Here is an 18,654-nt window from a genome sequence, read left to right on the forward strand (position 1 = left end):
TTGGGTGTTAAGGAGGATATAAATTACATTGTCTGTTTTTGTAAGAAATTTATAATCTAGTTTTGGAAAGAGAACTAACACAAAGTTAGGGAATAGTTGATAAATTGTGTTCTACTAAATTTTAATGTGAATTAGTGTGCATACAGATTAGCATGGATTTTGAATTTTTGGCATACCCATTATAGGGGAGGTCAGACTTCATTAGGGCCTTGAAGAATGTGTTGGGATTGCATTAGGAAAAGGGAGAATTGAGGGATAGTGTGAACAAGTTGTGGAGATGAAAATCAGTATACATATTTCACCAGTGAAGAAATCGATCGGATTCCAGCATAGGATGAATTATTTATTCTTTTTAGTTGAAGTGTAATGATAATAATGCTCAATAACTGCTGGTTGCTATCACTGTATACTAGGGATTGTGCTAAACACTTTAACCACATTATTTAATCTCAAGGACCCCATGAAATAGGTTTTGCTAGTCTTATCTTATAAATGAATTATGAAAAGGTTCTATAACTTGTCCAGTGTCATTTAGCTCAGTAGAGGTAAAGCCACAATTTGAACATAATTCTCTCCAACCCCAAAGCCTGTGTTCTAGACAGAGGTTGGTGAGGATATAGAGGGCACTGAAAGCCATGCAAAGTTATGTAGACTTGATACAATAGGCAGCTTGAGACAAAATAGGTGATAAAGCAGTAGTAAGGGAATTTATCTCCCAGAAATGGTGAAGTGGGTTTTTCAGACCCACCTGTTTACTGAGAACACCTAGAAAAGCTGGACCCGCCCCCCCCAAAAAAAGACTATAAAATTATTATAAAATATATTAAAAATTAAAATACATGGCAACAATAGTACATGAAAGAAATTTAGGGTAAATGAAGTTAAAGTGTTTTGAGGTCCTTGTATTGTCAGGGATGCATGTTGTAATCTCCAAGGTAACCAGTAAAAGAAGAGTAAAATAATATATAAATAAAAAGCTTATAAAGGTACAAAAATGGCATGATAATTTCAAAAGGCAAGAGAGGAAAGATAAAGGAACATGAAACAGGAAGGAAGGACAAATAGAAAGCACTTAAATCCAAATGTGTAAGTAATTATGCATTAAAACAGGGTAAGATTTGTCTCTCAGTGAAATCTAGCAAAGGAGTCAATACAGTGAGAATGGAGAGAAGGCAAACTGGCAAGACTTTTCAGAGGAAACACACAACCTGAATGCTTTCAAATTGGATAGAGCATAAAGAAGAGGCAAAAATAAAACAGGGCTGAGAGATTTTTAGCCTGACAGAAAAGAAGGAAATTGATATTTAAGGGATGCTACGAGTTGGAATCGACTCGACGGCAATGGGTTTGGTTTTTTGGTTTTAACCTGGGAGAAAAATGGCTTGCTTTCTTGGATGAGGTGAGTATAGGATTTGGAATCAAAGCTGATTTCTGGACAATTCGAAATCTATGGCTCTATTTTAAAGAGATTGTTCAAAATAACAGATTTAGAAGTCGGTAACATAGAGGTGATAGTTTGAACTTATTATAGATGGATTCAATACAGGAATGAATATAAAATTAATTAATTCAACAAAAGTTTAAGTGCCTTCCTATGTACCAGGTTCTATGATGATCCCTAGGCATATACTGGTGAACCAGACAGGCATGGTGCTTACCTTCATAACACAGAAGGCTAAGGATGGGTAGTTGGAACCTAGAAGGAGAAAAGGAACTAGAAAAGGAGAAGAGAGAAGAAGTGGTTAGCTAGAAAAAGAAAACCACTAAGTAATGACAAGGATAGATTTTTGCCTCCAATTTTATTTCATCCAAGAAAGTGCTAAGGTGTCATATCTCCATGTAGATCTTCTGTTGAGAATAGCAACATAATATTAAGTCTGTAGCAGCTGTATCCTAAAACAACACAGTGCTGGATTGATGGAAGCAGAATCAGATTTTCACATATATTTGTCTTTGAGCTTCTATTTCTTGTTGATGTCACAATTTGTGGGTTTTAAACTTTTTTCTCTCTCTCTTCGTATGTTTTTTCTTGCCTTATCTCTTTCTCTTATAAATTTCTCTATCACTCTAGGCCTGTCCTTTTTTGCTTTTCTCTCTAACTTACTAAATTATATAACTGATGAGCAGTGTTTGTTACAGACAAGCAGATGAAAGGAGCAGTTTATATTTCTTTTTTTTTAACAGCCTTTTAAAAAATGGTTCAGGAGTCCTTGATAACCAATGAGTTCAGTCACCCCTGGTACAGTTAGTAGAGAAACCAAGATAGGAGAATTTCAGGGTATTATTGGTGGACATAGCATAAGCTTGTTGAAGAAGGTAAAGACCAAGAAAAAGCAATAAAAGTGTGTTTGTTTACTGATGTCTTTTATAGCAGATACAATTAAGAGCACGGTAAAACATTTTAAATGCGTCCATTGAGGCCCAGATGTCTTGTTTTAGAAGTGCTATGTAGTTTTTAAATTCATGTGTTAATTCAGTGATTAGTGAGGTAAATATCAGTATGGTATCTAAATGGAGACATCACTTTGCATCACTGCTTCTCAGCCACTGTGCCACGCTGCAGCCATTTATTATGATGACCTCACTGGTGGATTGGTGGCCCTGCATCTGAAGCAGGCCTTTGGCTTCTCTTGCCTCTCTTTAGTTAGTTTCCTCCCTCTCCTACCTTTTTCCCTCCCTTTTAGCATTATCTTAATCAGTGTTCGTTTCCAAGCCCCCTCCCTTTTCTCCAGCCTTTTCCTTCCAAAACTAACTTTTATTAGTGGTTCACATACCTTACTGTCTTCTAAGTATTATTAACAAAGGTTTGAGTTTACAAAAAACCACACACTAAAATGATCAAAAAGCACAGATGGCTCAAATGTGGAACAGGAGAATGCTTGAATCATTGATGTTTAGTATGTTCATATGCACATTTCATTGATGCTATCTACCTAAGATAGCCCAACTGGTCCCCTTCTTGGCCAGATTGAGTTGCTTACCACAGCAGTTGATAGGTGTACGTGGCAAACCTAGCACTGTGTAAACCTCACTCTGGTAGCTTTCTGTAGAGCACAAGTCATGATTTAATATAAACATATCATTTGTAGTAAGGACTAATATCCAGGGAGGCAGAAGTAACTGACTTAAGACCTTTAGTATATTAAAGAAAACCACCCATTATTCATTTGTCTCTGAAAACTTTTTCCCCCGTTCAGATGGTATCGCAAACATTTTTCCAAAGATGTTTAATTTAAAGTTCCTTATGGCATGTAACTTTTTTTGGTCAGCTCAACTGACTTTTTAAAAAAAAAATTATTTTGTTGTTGTTGAGAATATACACAGCAAAACATACACCAATTTAACCATTTCTACACGTACAGTTCAGTGACATTGATTACATTCTTCTTAATTGTGCAACCATTCTCACCCTCCTTTTCTGAGTTGTTCCTCCCCTGTTAACATAAACTCGCTGCCCCCTAAGTTTCCTTCCTATCTAATCTTTCGAGTTGCTTTTGTCACTTTAATCCTATATAGATAGTTCTTAAAAGAGCATAATGCTCAAGGCAGATTTTTTTTTTACTAGTTAAGCTAAACTATTGTTTGCTTTGAAGAAGATTTCAGGGGATATTTTTGGTTTAAGTTTTAAAGAATATCTCAGGGCAGTAGCTTCAGGGGTTCATCCAGCCCCCATGGCTCCAGAAAATATGGAGACCATGACAATTTTAAATTCTGTTCTGCAGAATATACTATAGGATCTTTGATCAAAATGTTCAGTAGTGGTAGCCGGGTACCATCCAGTTCTTCTGGTCTCATGGCAGAGGAGACAGTTGTTCATGGAGGCAATTAGCCACACATTCCATATCCCTCCTGTTTCTAACTACTTCTTTGGAGCCCTGGTTGCACAGTGGTTAAGAGCTTGTGTGCTAACCAAAAGGTGGGCTGTTCAAATCCACCAGCCGCTCCTTGGAAACACTATGAGGCCGTTCTACCCTGTCCTGTAGGGTCACTATGAGTTGGAATCAACTCAGCAGCAATGGGTTCTTCCTTTGTTGCTCCAGGCAAATAGAGACCAATTGTTGTACCTTGGATAGCCACTTGCAAGCTGACACATAACTCTTTATGCAGAGTATTGCAATTTTAAACAGTGGTCATCCTCTTTGCCTTTTTTTTTAAAAAAAATACATACTAGTTAACTTAAAGCCAATGATTAAACCCATGTAATTATCTGCTGAGATCTGAAGGAACCTTGAGCTCAATTCTTTTGTCTTTATTGAAACTCAGCTGTTTCAAAGTATCAGCATTAAGGAAAACCATAGAAGGCAAACTACCTAAAATTCCTAAGGACGCTTGGCCTTAAGCAATAAAAGTATGGATTTTGTTTTGCTCTGGGAGAGAGCAGATTTTTTACGTTTGTAAGATTTAGACTATTCAGCTTTATCAAAATCCACTTATTTTTTAGTATTTCAAGTCTTTTATTACATGGTCCTTTGAAAGCTTTACATCTCCTTCAATCCTGGGTAAAGAAATACTACTGTATTTTGAAATGATTGAATTCTCCAACTCTGGCCAGTTTAATTTAAATACAAAGAAAGTGGATTAGATTTCAACTTTGAGGTCTCCAATCCTTAATAGTTCTTCTTAACCCATTTAAGACTATGAATTCATGCAGGCTATACCTACATCATAGAAGTTAAATTCTGGATTCAGACTCTAGGTTCAAATTCTTACTTTCCCACTTAACTACCATTCTGTGTCTATTCCCCTGACAGTTAAACTGGGGAAATTAAAAGTATGGACCTCATAGGCTTGAATGAAGAACAAAAACTTAATACATGTAGGGTACTTAAAACAGTGGTTGGCAGATTGTAAGGCTTCAGGAAGTGTTAGCCATGACCGCTGTTCTGAATTGAATGAATTAGGCTTTCTAATCCAAGAATGCAAGATGATATGATTGATTTACACATGTCGGGTGTTCATAGGGAAAATGCAGATTCTACCTGTGGTCACACACACTCATGTCAGCCATTGGCACTTTGGCATTTATACACCTAAGAGCTGAAAGAGGTTTCACCCCTACATTTTGGCATATATGAGAGGAAATAGATTTTAATTTACTCCTCCCCACCCCACTTTCTGTCTGTGTCTGGGCCCCACCTGATTGCAGAAAATGTCACCAGGTGAGTGGCAAACGACCTCTCATCCTGCTTAATTAATAGCTTACCTTTTGCCAAGTGGTAACATGTAGCAATTAAATCTGTTTTACTATTATCAACTCTTTTGTGGGGAATATAACCCGATATTCTAGAACCTGGAGCCTCACCTTCTCACTGATCAGAAGTTCCTCATAACAGACTATCTCAGAGGAGATTTATTATTTGCCTTTGTTTCTAAGTCAGTTGGAAACAATTTAGATTATCTCTAGTTTTTTAATTTTATTTCTGAGGTATTTTTCCCTTCTATTGGTTATTACTAGCCAAAAATTATGCAAATTTGTGAGGTGTTGTGATTCTAAATATTTTTAAAATAATTTCTTCCTCAGTATTGTTACTTACATCACTAAATGCAGTAACCCCAGTCCATGGGAACTGAGGCTACTGCATTTCTCTTCACTCTTAAAACTTTTTTTCCAGAACAGTCTAAATCTGCCAGACATATATTAGATGTGACTTTATTTAATACAAATGGAGATTTCAGATCATATCCAAGTTGTGTGTGTATGTGTGTTTTTAACTTATTCATCTGATGGTCTGGACCATTTAAATTCTATTTACTTTGTCAGAAAAGAGACATGTCTTCTAGAGGTAGACTAGACTCCCTAGTGTCTATTTTCCTTCTTTTTTTTTTTCCCTAGTCACTTTGGAACTTAGCAATTCCCTGTTCCCTCTAGACATACTGTTTCTTTTTGTGGAGGTAGCCTTTACCTCCTTCCACCCTACCAGAGAAATGCTTTCCTGGGCTTGTGTCTTCCCAAAGCAGCCTTTTTGTGTCTTAGCAAGTGATGATGACAGAGACTGTGACATGCTCATTCGCATTCCTCTCTAACATAGCTATCCCCTAAGGATGAACTCCCATAGTACATCACCCATCATTTCAATACAGGGGTTAGGTGAGTACTTGATAACCAACTGAGCCACTTTTCTGACTAGGACACATACACACTGCAAGGTAGGTAAGAGTCATCCTGAACAAGAAGTAGGTATTTTACCTGGTCTTCATCCAAATGGAAATACTATTGAACCAGAGACTCAGACTGGACTTCCTTTGTTCCCCTTCCACTCCATGTGTCTTCCTTTTCTTTTTCTACACTCAAATGTGTAAAACAGCCTTAGTTCATCCCATTCTGATGAACTTGCCCAAGTGATCATCCATTTCCTAAGTGGTGAAAAAGAGAACATAGACCTTGAATCTGGCCATCTCTAGCGTGAAATGCCATTATTTCTTCTAATGCTCCAGCTGCTCCAGTTTCTCCTGGCGCTTCAGTTCCAGTTGCCGTTGTTCGCTCTGGCTCTTCAGTTCCAGCTGCTGGTACTTCCTCAGGTATTGGTGCTCTAGCTATCGCTCACTCTCGGCCTTCCAACTCAGACACATTGGGGGAAATTGATCACTGATGCTGGATCTGGAGCTGTCACTTTTTTTGACTGTCCTCAGAAATTACCTACACAAGCGGCTTAGTCCTCCCACTTGGGGTCTTCTCTCTTTGGCTTTTCGTCTCTTATTATGCAAATCTAATTCAGTCATCTTAGCTCCTTTAATTAGTTTTCTAACTTTTTTTCTTTTTAATTCAATTAATTTTGAGCATTTGCGAATTGCTTGGTAGTGTACCAACCCACTGACATTTTTCTCTTTGGCAGTTTTACTAATTCAATCCATGTTTCTAATTGCCTTCAAGTCTTTAATGATATAAAAAAAGTAAATATTATGACAGCCTTCTGTGATCATAGAATAATGAAAGGAGAGGGGTTTTAGAGACCGTCTAATCCAACCTCCTTACTTTATGTTTAGAAATCAAGGCCAAGAAGGGTAAAATGACTTGGCTTAAGCCACATATCTTACTGATGGCAAAGCCAGACGTAGAACTTTGGTCTCCTGATTTCACACCCAGTATTCTGATTCTTTTTGGTGAGGATTAATTCTGTGGATATCACTGTTGTTAGCCATAGCTGCAAGCTTTCAAGTGAGGAGTGAAGAGCCCCATTACCTAAGGGTCCTTGTCAAGGAGCAGTAGCTCCCAGAGCCACTAGGACTTGGAACCACTTGATAGTTTGGTTTTTGTTTTGTTTTTAAACAAATGAGTGGAACAAATCCCAGTATTCTAAAGAACATGCTCAGAAAAGAGATTCTCAAATTTCAATATACTACTGAGTAACTTGGGATAACTTTTAACAAAAATGTAAGAGACTCAGGCCCTGCCTAGGCCTGCAGCCAGAATTCTGCAAGGTAAGGCCTGGGATGTATGATTTCAGAGTTTTCCAAATGGTTCTGATATGCTTTCTGGGGGCATCTATTTAAAAGGCAGATTTCTGGGCCCCATTCCTAGGCCCATTATCCTAGAATTTCGGGGGATATGGTCCAATCTTTAAACTTCCTAGTGCTTGTTATAGGAGCCCTGGTGGTACAATGGTTAATCACTCGTCTGCTAACTGAAAGGTTAGTGGTTCGAATCCTCCAGAGGCTTCGTGGGAGAAAAGACTTGGTGATTTGTTCCTGTAAAGATTACAGCTTAGGAAACCCTATGGGGCAGTCTGTTCTATTGGGTCACTATGAGTCGTAATCAACTCGAGGGCACACAACAACAGTGATTGTTACATACATTAAAATATGGAAAAACACTGATCTAAAAGGCTTTAAGTCATGACCCTTGGTAAGAAAATATTTTCGTACATCCACATAACTAAAACAAAAGTTTCACAAATCAATACTTACCTTACTAAGTGCAGTGAACTCTGATATTTTCTATTGTAATCCACCCTTTTTCATTTTTAAGCAGGTAATTGAAACCTAACTAAATTGAGATTAAACCCACTGTAGTTTGAAACACTGAGAATTGAGGTTGCTTGTTCATTCTACCTTTCACAGATACAAGACTTTTCTCTCTAGTTCCTCTACTTTTTCCAGTTATTCCTGTTAAGACATTAACAACTACTGGAGTTGCTTGCCTGTCACAGTCATAAGACACTACCACTGTGTAAAAAGTGAACTCTCCTTGTTCCCTGGACTTGGGAGATCTTGCCAACTCTGAGATGATGTTGCTAATATCTTGTATTAATCAGAACTTAACTCCAATAGAATTAAGTAATTAAAAAAAAAAAAAGGAATTCCTTTGCTCATGGAACCAGTGGTGATCCAAAGGTACTTCATTCAGTTCAGGTGCTGTTTTATTCTGGACTCAGACAATATCACCTGGATCCTTCTCAACTCTGTCTTTTCTGGGCTGGCTCCAGGTGTGGCAGAGTCAGCTCTCCCCTTTTGAGGGCAGCAGGCTCAAGCCTCACACTGCCAAGCTTAGCTGAGAAGAGGAACCCTTGTAACCTGAGCACAGATCTCAATTGGGCTGATTAGACCACATGCTCTCGTCTGAACCAGTCACTGTGGCCAGGACACCATACTAGAGCTGGGGGTAGTGTCAAGTCTCAGGTTAACGACATGGCTGAAAATGAGGGAGGGATGGTTTCCTAAAGTGAATTGGAGATACTGCTCCCAGAAGCAGAAGGAATGGATACCGGGCAGCAATTGCAGATGTCATCTATAGGGCAGATATTTTCATGTGCTTACTCTTTTTTTGTCCTATTTCCTTGGTTGTGATAAGTCTTTTTTTGCTGCTTTTCACGGCTACAGAAACCAATATAGTGTCCTGAAGTCCCCAGTTTAAATCTCATGGGAAGTAGTCACCATCGAAATCAAGCAGTGACAGCCCTCAAGGGGAATGACAATTTAAAAAATTGATTACAATTCACTACAGAAAGTTTTTAAATGAAGATTAAAGAAATAGCATAGTTAAGAGTGAACCAAACTAGACAATAACTGCCGACATTCAAATGTGTAGTGGGCACGCTTGTACAGTCTTCCCTGGAGCCCTTTAAATAGACTCGGGGCCTGAGTCTTTTCACGAGGTATGTGAGCACAGTCAGTGTCCTAAAAATATCCAATGACAATGAACAGATTAAAAGTTACAAAAGTTAAATACCAAACTTGAATCTAAAAATCAAAGCTCAGGTCATCCTATTAGTTACCTTTCAGAACAGCTTTAGGTCCTGTACATCGCCTTTTGTTTCTCAAGGCTTCTGTCAGGAAGCAAAACAGAAATACTTTCTCCTAGGGGATCAGAACGTGTATGATAGCTACTTAGTAAAGATAATGTCAATCTGTTAAAACGGAGGTTTTTTTTAACAATCCAGGATAAAGAAAGAATGGCGCCTTTGAAATAATTGTTTTAACGATGCCCAGGGTTCTAGCATATTTGAAAGGTTTCCATGCAAATAAGCATTTCATACATAAGGGACTGAATCTTATTTTTTCCCTCAATAATAATATCAGGTTCTCTACATTGTCTTTGTCCAAAATGATCCTGGGCCGTATGTTCCACACTGGCCTAGGTTCTACGTTTTGTCCGTACTCATGAATACTTAGAAAACCTATATGCAAAACATTTTTTTCTTAAATTTTTTCTGTAAGAAAGGTACAAAATAAGTGCTATAGGGTCGCTATGAGTCGGAATCGACTCGACGGCAACAGGTTTGATTTTTCTTTTTTTAAGGTATGTATGTATTGTTTTAAGTTGATCTGTAATTTTGCATAAAAGCATAAATTCTCCTTCATAAATTTATTTTCTCTTCTAACAATGTGCCCATTCATTTCTAATTTTCCTAATTTCAGTCTTTTGAAAGCTCTAGCATCATAGTTGCTTATGGAAACTAATCATTCTCCTATCCTTGATGGTGATTTCACTAAGTTCTGATTTTATTATGAAGTTTTTTCATGTATATTATTATATTTTGGTTTATAGTGTGGCTTGATCTAAGAACCCAGTCTACCGTTGAGAATCTTAGTAAAAGAATTCCAGGAAATAATAACTTTGTCAAGGTAAGAGAGCTCTTCAAAAGTAATATTGTAAGACTACTTAAAAAAATAGTTTACAGGCTGAGACTGGAGGAACCCCCGAAAGCATGGCCCCTGGATTCTCTATTAGCCCAGAACTAAAACAATATCCGAGGCCAACTCTTCAGACAGGGATTGGACTAGACTGTGGGACATAAAGCAATACTCATGATGAATGTGCCTCTTATAGTAGATACAAGAGACTAAACGGGCAGTCTCTGTCCGGAGGTGAGATGGGAAGGCAGAGAGGGTTAGGAGCTGGTTGAACAGACACGGGGAGTCGGGTGGAAAGGAGAAGTGTGCTGTCACAGTATGGAGAGAGCAATTAGAGTCGCATAACAATGTATGTATAAATTTTTGTATGGGGGAAAAAAAAGTTTACAGATTTTACCAGAAAAACTATTTGGGCCTTCCAACATCTTATTACACAGTATCTATTTGATAGAATTTATAGAATATATCTCCACAGACAATTGAGTCCAACTCAAGTCTTTACCTTCCTATCTTTCTCCCCTGTGGTGGTTTGGAGCAATAATACTTCAAGGTTGACAGGTTGGTGGGAATCATAATGTGTCCCAGTGGTTTAAGCCATACTTCCCAAAGGGGGCTTCCTTTAATTCAACTGTGCTTTCTAAGTCCATCCCTATTGTTTTCTACTGCCCATCAAAGAAAGTTCTAGGTGCTTTTGAGTTTTTAGGCACCTGGCTTTAGGGAGAGAGAAAGTAGAAGACAAGCTAGCCCTTTATTGAACCCTTCTTTTACTTTTTTCACATGAAGAAGGCTAGTAAAAATGACAATTTTCAGTCCTTATTTAGATATCTCCAGATAAATGAAAGGAGGGAGAATTTTTGAAAGAGGCAAGGTAAAAGTAAGTTTTTCTACTACCCAAAACCAAAGTCCCTTTATTTTCTGTTTTATCCCCTTTTTATTTGCAGTAGAACTATTACGGCTTTTTCTTTTGGTTCTTGGTTCTGAAACTGGTATTCAAAACCCATTAACTGCAGCAGTCTAACCAATCATTCCCCACCCTATCCAGCCCCAAGTAACTTCATGTTGGTCCTGAATAAACTCTTACCCATTTCCTATTCTATTCTCTTTGTCACCCTGCACTACCCTACCCCCACCTGCAGCGGCACTCTGCTTCAGAGGTATATGTTTTTCTTTATGATACCATTTTAAGCAACTTCTACACTTTCTACCTAAATCATGAAAATAAGATGCTATGTACTACCTCATTATTGACTTCGTGGGATCTTCCCAGTCATCCTGTGAGATGACCCTTGGTCCTTCAAATCTAGGAATATTCCCTTAAATTATTTGCTTTCATTATTTCTGAGCATTGATCTTTCTTTTTTTTTTTTTTTTTTTACCCCCTAGGAAATCTAGAAAACCTTGAGTTAAGATTCTTAATGTACAGGTTGTATTAATGCATTAAATCCTTTGGTTTGGGTTTTTTTATGAAGCATACCCATATGAGAGAAGAAGGAAAAAGAATTGTATTTTCTGTAGTTAGATGATAAATGAGGAGAGTCGGGGTCAAGGGAGGGGAAAGATAGTTGCATTGTTTTTACGTATGTATTTTCTTAACCACTTCCTTTAATCAACCTTTATAAATAAATTTGGTATTTAATCACTAACAAAAATAAACGTTGGACCTGACCCATTCTCAGGGAAGATTGATATGGCCATTCGTGTTTTGTTTTTACCGATTAACCTTTATTCAATCCACCTTTACTCTGTTCAGTGTATTCACTGAATTTAGACGGCAACTTTCTTACGTAGATCGACTCTGCGTTGCTTTCATCTGGCTTGTCTTTTGAGTTCTACTTTAATTTCCACTCATCTGATATCACTTATGCTAGTTATAGTTACAGTTATTGATATATATAACTATATATACATATATAGTTGTTGCTGTTAAGTCTTATATGTTTTAAAATATAAAATTTTTTGGTTATGGTCATTAGTTTATGATTTAATACAATTTGATTTTCAATAGTTTAAATATCACTTTCATGGAATGTGAAATAAAAAGCAGGTTTTTGGACTAGATTCTACATGTAATGCTAATTTATCTCAAAAGTTAACATCTAAGTTTTCACCATCTAGGTTATAGGACATCATGTCATTTAATTTTCTCTTTGCCTTGTTACGTGGATGATCTTTGAACTGCAAACATATCATTCTGATCTTTGTTCATCAACATGCTTTCCTGTGCCATGAGAATAGGACAAGTATTTTCATTCCTAATACAGTGGGATTGCCTTTACGACCATTGAATATTTTGTGATTTGTTGAGTTTTTGGTTTGGTGATTTTGTTGTAAACTGTGATAAAATTTAACATGCGAACTGACATGCTAAACATGTTACACATGCAAACATAGTTAACAATTTCATAATTGTTGTAGTCCAAGACAGGCCTTCCACTTAGCACTTACTTCAGTGCTGTGAAACTTCGTTGGATCCTTGACAATGTGAGAAAAGTTCAGAAAGCTGTTGAAGAAGGTAGAGCTCTTTTTGGGACCATTGATTCATGGCTTATTTGGGTACGTTTAAATATAATATATGTATGGAGAATTTTTTTCAGAAAAATTTTTAGACTGCCTTGCCTACTATCTGTTTTCTACCAGAGTTCAGATTTTCTAGTCAACAACATTATTAAGAAAAACCACTCAAGAAACAAGAGGACATTTAAAAGCCTCCCTTTGAGAGGCATTTTTGCCTACTTTTTATTTTTTCTTGTCTTGTTTCAGTAAAAATGGAAGATAATTATCAAAACCATATTTCATATCTACTACTCTTTGAATAAGTAATTTAGGTAGCCTTTCTTTCTTGTCTACATTTCTTTTCCATTAGCCATTTAACATGATAAAACACCTGGACTACTTTTATCATTCGCTTTAAACATTACACAGCTGTCTCTTGTATAATCAAGCCATAGTATGAACCTAAATCATAGTAGAAATTTCTGTTATTTGATATTTTTTGCCTAAGCTGAACATAGATTAGTAGGAATACGTCAAACATTTCCCCAATAGATCTTAAAAGCACGTGTTATGTGGTTATTTCTCTCTTGTTTTTTGTTATTTTTACATAAACCCGTTGCCATGGAATCAATTCCGACTATAGTGACCCTATAGGACAGAGTAGACTGCCCCATAGGGTTTCCAAGGACCAGCTGGTGGACTCAAACTGTCCACCTTTTGGTTAGCAGCTGAGCTCTTAACCACTGTGCCACCAGGACTCCTTTTTTTTTATTATAGACATTTTCAAATATATCCAAAAGTAGAGGGAATAGTGGAAGGAAACTCTACATCAGGGAGCCAGTTAGAGCAATGGTCAACATATGGCCAAGCCCATACTTTTTCTCCCCACAGATAATTTTAAAGCAAATCCCAGACATATAATTTCATTCATAAATTCTTCAGTAAGTACGTGGTTATCTTTTCCAAAATTCAGGGGCACTCCAAGGGAATATTGTCCCTATTCTCACTTGTTGGCTCCACAGAGCAGGTCTTTCAGAACCAACTGTCTAGAAGAGGCGCCTTCTCCACGCTTCCCTGTGCTTGGCCCGAACACGTTGTGATTGTGCTCACAGCCAGCAGTGTTCACACATGTCAGTTCCGGTTGTGTGTAGCTCTGACAACTGCCTCGAACCAGCATAAGGCATAGTGTGGGAACTGCAAGCTGCAGGAGACTCAAGGGAGCACATTTTGGCTGTAGTCCACATGATGCTGCTTAGCCACTTCATTCCTTTCTTACCTCTTATTGCTTCCATATAAAGGAAAACAGCAGTGCTTCCAGTTCAGGTACAAGAGGATTAACGTTGGAGAGTTTAAAACGCTTTCAATATATGTGCTAGGGTAGTGCAGTCACAATCCAATGAGAATTATTATTCAAAAAAGCAATCAAACACACACAAACAAAAAAAAAAAATCCAAACCAACCAAAAAACCTAGGGTTCTGTAAGACCCTTAAGGCTGTTGTTTCAATTTATTTCACCTTGCCAAATTTAATATGACCCCATGCATTTTCCAAACATAAGAGGATGAAAAGAAAACTAATTGTTTGCTTAACCATCAATTAACTAGAACTGTTCTAAGGCCCCTGGTGGCACAGTGGTTAAGAGCTCTGCTACTAACCAAAATGTCACCAGTTTAAATCGACCAGCCGCTCCTTGGAAACCTTATGGGGGCAGTTCTACTCTGTCCTATAGGATCGCTGTGAGGTGGAATCAACTCAGTGGCAACGGGTTTTTGGTTTTTGTTCCGTCTAATATGGTAGCCACTAGCCAAGCTCTTGAGCACTGGAAATGTGGCTAGTCTGAGTTAAGATGCACTGTAAATATAAACCTAGATTCCAAAGACTTAGTACAAAAAAAAAGAAGGTAAAATATCTCAATGTTTTTTATTGATTACATGTTGAAATGATGATATTTTGGATATATTGGTTTAAATAAAATATACAGTATTATTAAAATTACTTTCACCTGTTTCTTTATACTTTTTAATGTAGATATTAGAAAATGTGAAATTACGTATGTGGCTCTCATTATATTTCTATTGGACACTGCTTAAAACTAGAAATTAAATAATTGAAATGTCCCATTATCCTGCTTTATGTGCATTGCTGCTCATTATAGCCCTTAACAAAATGTAAATTAAATTGTAAATAAGTACAAATTTAACATGTCCTTTTTATTTTGTTTAGAGTTTGACAGGAGGAGCCAAAGGAGGTGTCCATTGTACAGATGTAACAAATGCAAGTAGGACGATGCTTTTTAACATTCATTCTTTGGAATGGGATAAAGAGCTCTGCGAGTAAGTTATGTTTTACCATAAGTGTAGTTTTCCAAATACGTTGCCTGTTTATAACCTACATCTTACTATTTTCAAATGTCAGTGGAGCACCAAAATTGAATTGTTGATATTTCAACTACAATATACTAGTCTATATTGTGTGTTTTTGTAAGAGAGACTATTATTGCATATATAACAAGTAGGCTATACAACTAAGTCTGTTGGATTATTTATTTATTGCTATTTAACTCTACTCAAATACATCCATTTTCTAATATTATTTACATTTTTGGCTTTAAAACACATAAAGGTTTCCAGATGTTTATTTAAAACAGTGTTATATATGTAATAATATCTTATTATTGCTTCTCAGCTTTTTTGAAATTCCAATGGCGATTCTTCCAAATGTCCGGAGTTCTTCTGAGATCTATGGCCTCATGGTAAAAAAGAAATACTTATCTTTTCTTTCCTTTTAAAAAAACTTGTACTATTCAGAATTCAAAAATCAAATGTGTTAGCATTTTATAGTTTAAGAGATTTCTCGCTTTCTATGAATGTTGGTAGTATGTAAAATTAGAATTTATTATTGTTTTAGTAGTTTTATAACCTAGAAAAAAATCAGAGAGTCCTTTTAATTAACTACAGAGGGTGGCATGGGAATGTTTAACCCAGTTTATTCTTATAATCCAGATAACTTTAGTAATTGTGATATCTGTTTTTAATTTATAGGAGGAACTCCTCACATTTTTGTGGTATTCTTTTTCCTGTTAAATCTCTTCTAATGGCCAAAACATATTAGAGATTAGATTCTTTGACAGCCTGAGCAGAACTTTAGCAAAGAAACTGAAAGTGAAGAGTCTGTTTTTGATTTGTGATTGCTAATTAAACTACTTTCCATACTGGACATTTTTACTGTTGGCCTCATTGAAACCCAGAAAAAGAGTAGTTTCAGCATCACAGCGTATCCCTGATTAAACGTCAGGAATGAAGAACCTGTAAGAGGATTGAATGGGTATTCGAGCACAAAAAAATCTGAAACTCATGATACAATTTAGGAATAAATATAAGATAAATTGCAAAAAAAATATTGTTTAGGTATTTCATGAAAAATGTTAAAATCTCTTATAGAGTTATTAGTAATAGAGTTGAACACTAAGTGCTCTGGATAAAGCTTGAGCAGGAATTTTTAAATATTTCATATAGTAGTACCCCCTTATCCGCGGGGGATACGCTCCAAGACCCCCAGTGAATGCCTGAACCCTATATATGCACTATATTTTTCCTATACATACATACCTATAATAAAGTTTATAGACACAGTAAATTAGATACAGTAAGAAATTAACAACAATAACTAATAATAAAATGGAAGCACTTTATGGCTTCTCTTTGGCATACCTGAATTGTGAGCATCACTACTCTTGAGCTTTGAGGCCATTATTAAATAAAATAGGGGTTACTTAACTTGAACACAAGCACTGTAGACTGTGGTTGACCTCGGGTAACTGGAACTGCAGAAACTGAAACCATGGACAAGGGGGGACTACTGTAATAAAGCTTTTTAAGGAAACATGGAATTTTTTAAGGGAAACATAGTCACTGCTTATCTACAATAAAAGTTCTTCGATATTTCATAGCTGCCAACAAAAACTGACTTGGGTCAGGGGAAAAGACTATTTCTGAGAAATAGTTTCAAAGGAGGGTTGAAAAAACATTTAACTGGACTAGTTTTCTCTTGTATTTAAAATATTATGCTTCTGTCCTCCTTTTTCCCCCTTGCTGACTATAGAAAATCTCTCATAGCCTGGTGAGTAGGTTGCCCACCAATTACGCTACCCATTCATTTGGAAAAGATACAGTGCATTTCCATTTATGTTTAGACAAGCAAAAGTCTGTTTGCTAAACAGATGTATCTAGAATTTTTGTGCACCTCCAATTTATTGTAAGCTATAGTCAGGTTCTAGCGTGTGTGTGTGTTTTTTTTAAACTTAATTGTGTTATTTATTTCTAAGTTTTCCATAAGACTGGGAGTATGTTTCTAAAATAAAAAAACTAAGGCAGTTCCTGGAATCGGAAATTCTCATGTTCTCCGTTACAAAGTACAGTTGTGATGTGCTTTGAGCTTTATCATAATAGGGAAATTAGGTATGGGTTTTTAAATGTCCTAAACATCTATCTTAAATGGTAGCTTGACCAACCTATTAGACCAGTTAGTTGGAAATGCACTGTCACTTTTTCTGCATGCTTCACCAGAGTATGCTGCCAGGAATCCTCCAGAAGCCTCTCCCCATGAAGAAAAAGGAGCACTTTACATGGTTGAATGCATATAGTAGATCCTACTGATAGTTTGATCATTTCGAAAGTATAAGCAAAAACTTTCTTTTTTAGTATTTAAATATACTAAGATATATGCTCTCTCGGTTTCCTATTAATCCACTTTAAGACCTTTAAACCTCTTATTAAATTTACCCTTTACTTATTATCCAGGTTCAGATATTCAAAGAATATATACAGTAAATAAAAGTGGTAGGTCTTGAATTAACCAGAAAGCATGAAAGAAATAAAATAATACCAGATATCTAGAAGAGTGTTTTCTATTTTGTAAAAGGTTTCCCCATATTTGCTCTTATTTCTGTCTCATCATAATCATGTGAGGTAGATTTTGTTTAACAGAAATAGAGAGCCTGAAGCTCCCAGAGGCCAGGAGACTTACTCACAAATGGCAGAGTGAGGAGTCAGTCAAAAGCTTTAGTTTGGTGCTCTTTCTTATTTTAAGGATCACGTTCCTTCCCTCTAATTCCTTAATATCAGTAAAAATTGCTTTGTGTTAGTGTACTTTTTTTTTTTTTTAAATTAAGTTTGATGAAGTACACAATCAGCCACATAAATCTTTTTTTCTTCCTAGATTGTTGGCCATATTTGAGCAAACCAAAACCCACTATTTATAACATAAATTAACGTTTGCTTATCTAAACTTGAAAAATAAAGTTTGCTATGAACAAATTTATTGCTCGAAACCTGAAAACTTTTGAGCTTCTCGCTTGCATATCTTAAGAGCAGTTTGAGTAGAAAGAAGTATTACTGAAATGCAACCTTCCAAAATATATATGTTCCATGCTAGCTTGACAGCTATTCTATATTCATGTTAAGGGATGTGTTAGTCATTTCTTAATAGTAGTAACAAAGCAGTAATGGACTTCAGCGATCAAGTAGCCCAGTCCCCATTTTGTAGATAAACAAATTGATGGGTAGAGAGGTTTCAGCAGCCTGCCCAGTGGCTTACCACTAACTAGTAGCTGAACCAGGAATAAAGCCCAGGTCTCCTGACTCCCCATCCATTATTCTCATGTTCTTTCTATAATGCCATGTTGCTTCTTGTAATTCTAGGGATACTTCTAGCATCTATCTCTGTACCACTCATGTAGTTAAAACACTTGCTTTGTCTTGTCTGCCCACATGCCAGAGCATGTTGCTATTTGTGTTGATTCATGCTGTAGTTATGTTAATAAAGCCAGAAGTTTGTGATTATTCCTAATACTTTTTTTAAAATTTCATTAGAAAGCTGGGGCCTTGGAAGGTGTGCCAATATCTGGGGTAAGTTTTAATACCAAATATTTCCCTGCCACTCCTTAGCCCTACCTCCTTTCTTCCTGTATCTTAGATAATGGATCAGCCCCTCCCTAAACTGTAGATAATGAGTAACAGCAGCAGAATTGGCTAATTCTTGTTCTTATGTGACACAGTGTGAGCCATTGAGAATCTTTTGAATAAACTAAT

General features: G+C 36.6%; 1 protein-coding gene across 2 annotated transcripts in view; it reads left to right on the plus strand.

Annotated features, from left to right (window-relative positions):
• GK (glycerol kinase) overlaps nucleotides 1-18,654 on the plus strand; it is a 72,608-nt gene that overhangs the window by 22,541 nt on the left and 31,413 nt on the right. For both annotated transcript variants that reach the window (XM_004386232.3, XM_004386231.3), the window contains exons 5-9: nucleotides 9,986-10,062; nucleotides 12,487-12,624; nucleotides 14,789-14,898; nucleotides 15,251-15,317; nucleotides 18,436-18,471. In XM_004386232.3, coding sequence (XP_004386289.1) covers nucleotides 9,986-10,062; nucleotides 12,487-12,624; nucleotides 14,789-14,898; nucleotides 15,251-15,317; nucleotides 18,436-18,471 — 428 coding nt within the window. The remainder of the gene's footprint in view (nucleotides 1-9,985; nucleotides 10,063-12,486; nucleotides 12,625-14,788; nucleotides 14,899-15,250; nucleotides 15,318-18,435; nucleotides 18,472-18,654) is intronic.

The sequence above is a fragment of the Trichechus manatus genome, unplaced genomic scaffold (genome assembly GCF_000243295.1).
Source record: "Trichechus manatus latirostris isolate Lorelei unplaced genomic scaffold, TriManLat1.0 scaffold00159, whole genome shotgun sequence".
Classification (NCBI taxonomy): Eukaryota; Metazoa; Chordata; class Mammalia; order Sirenia; family Trichechidae; genus Trichechus; species Trichechus manatus.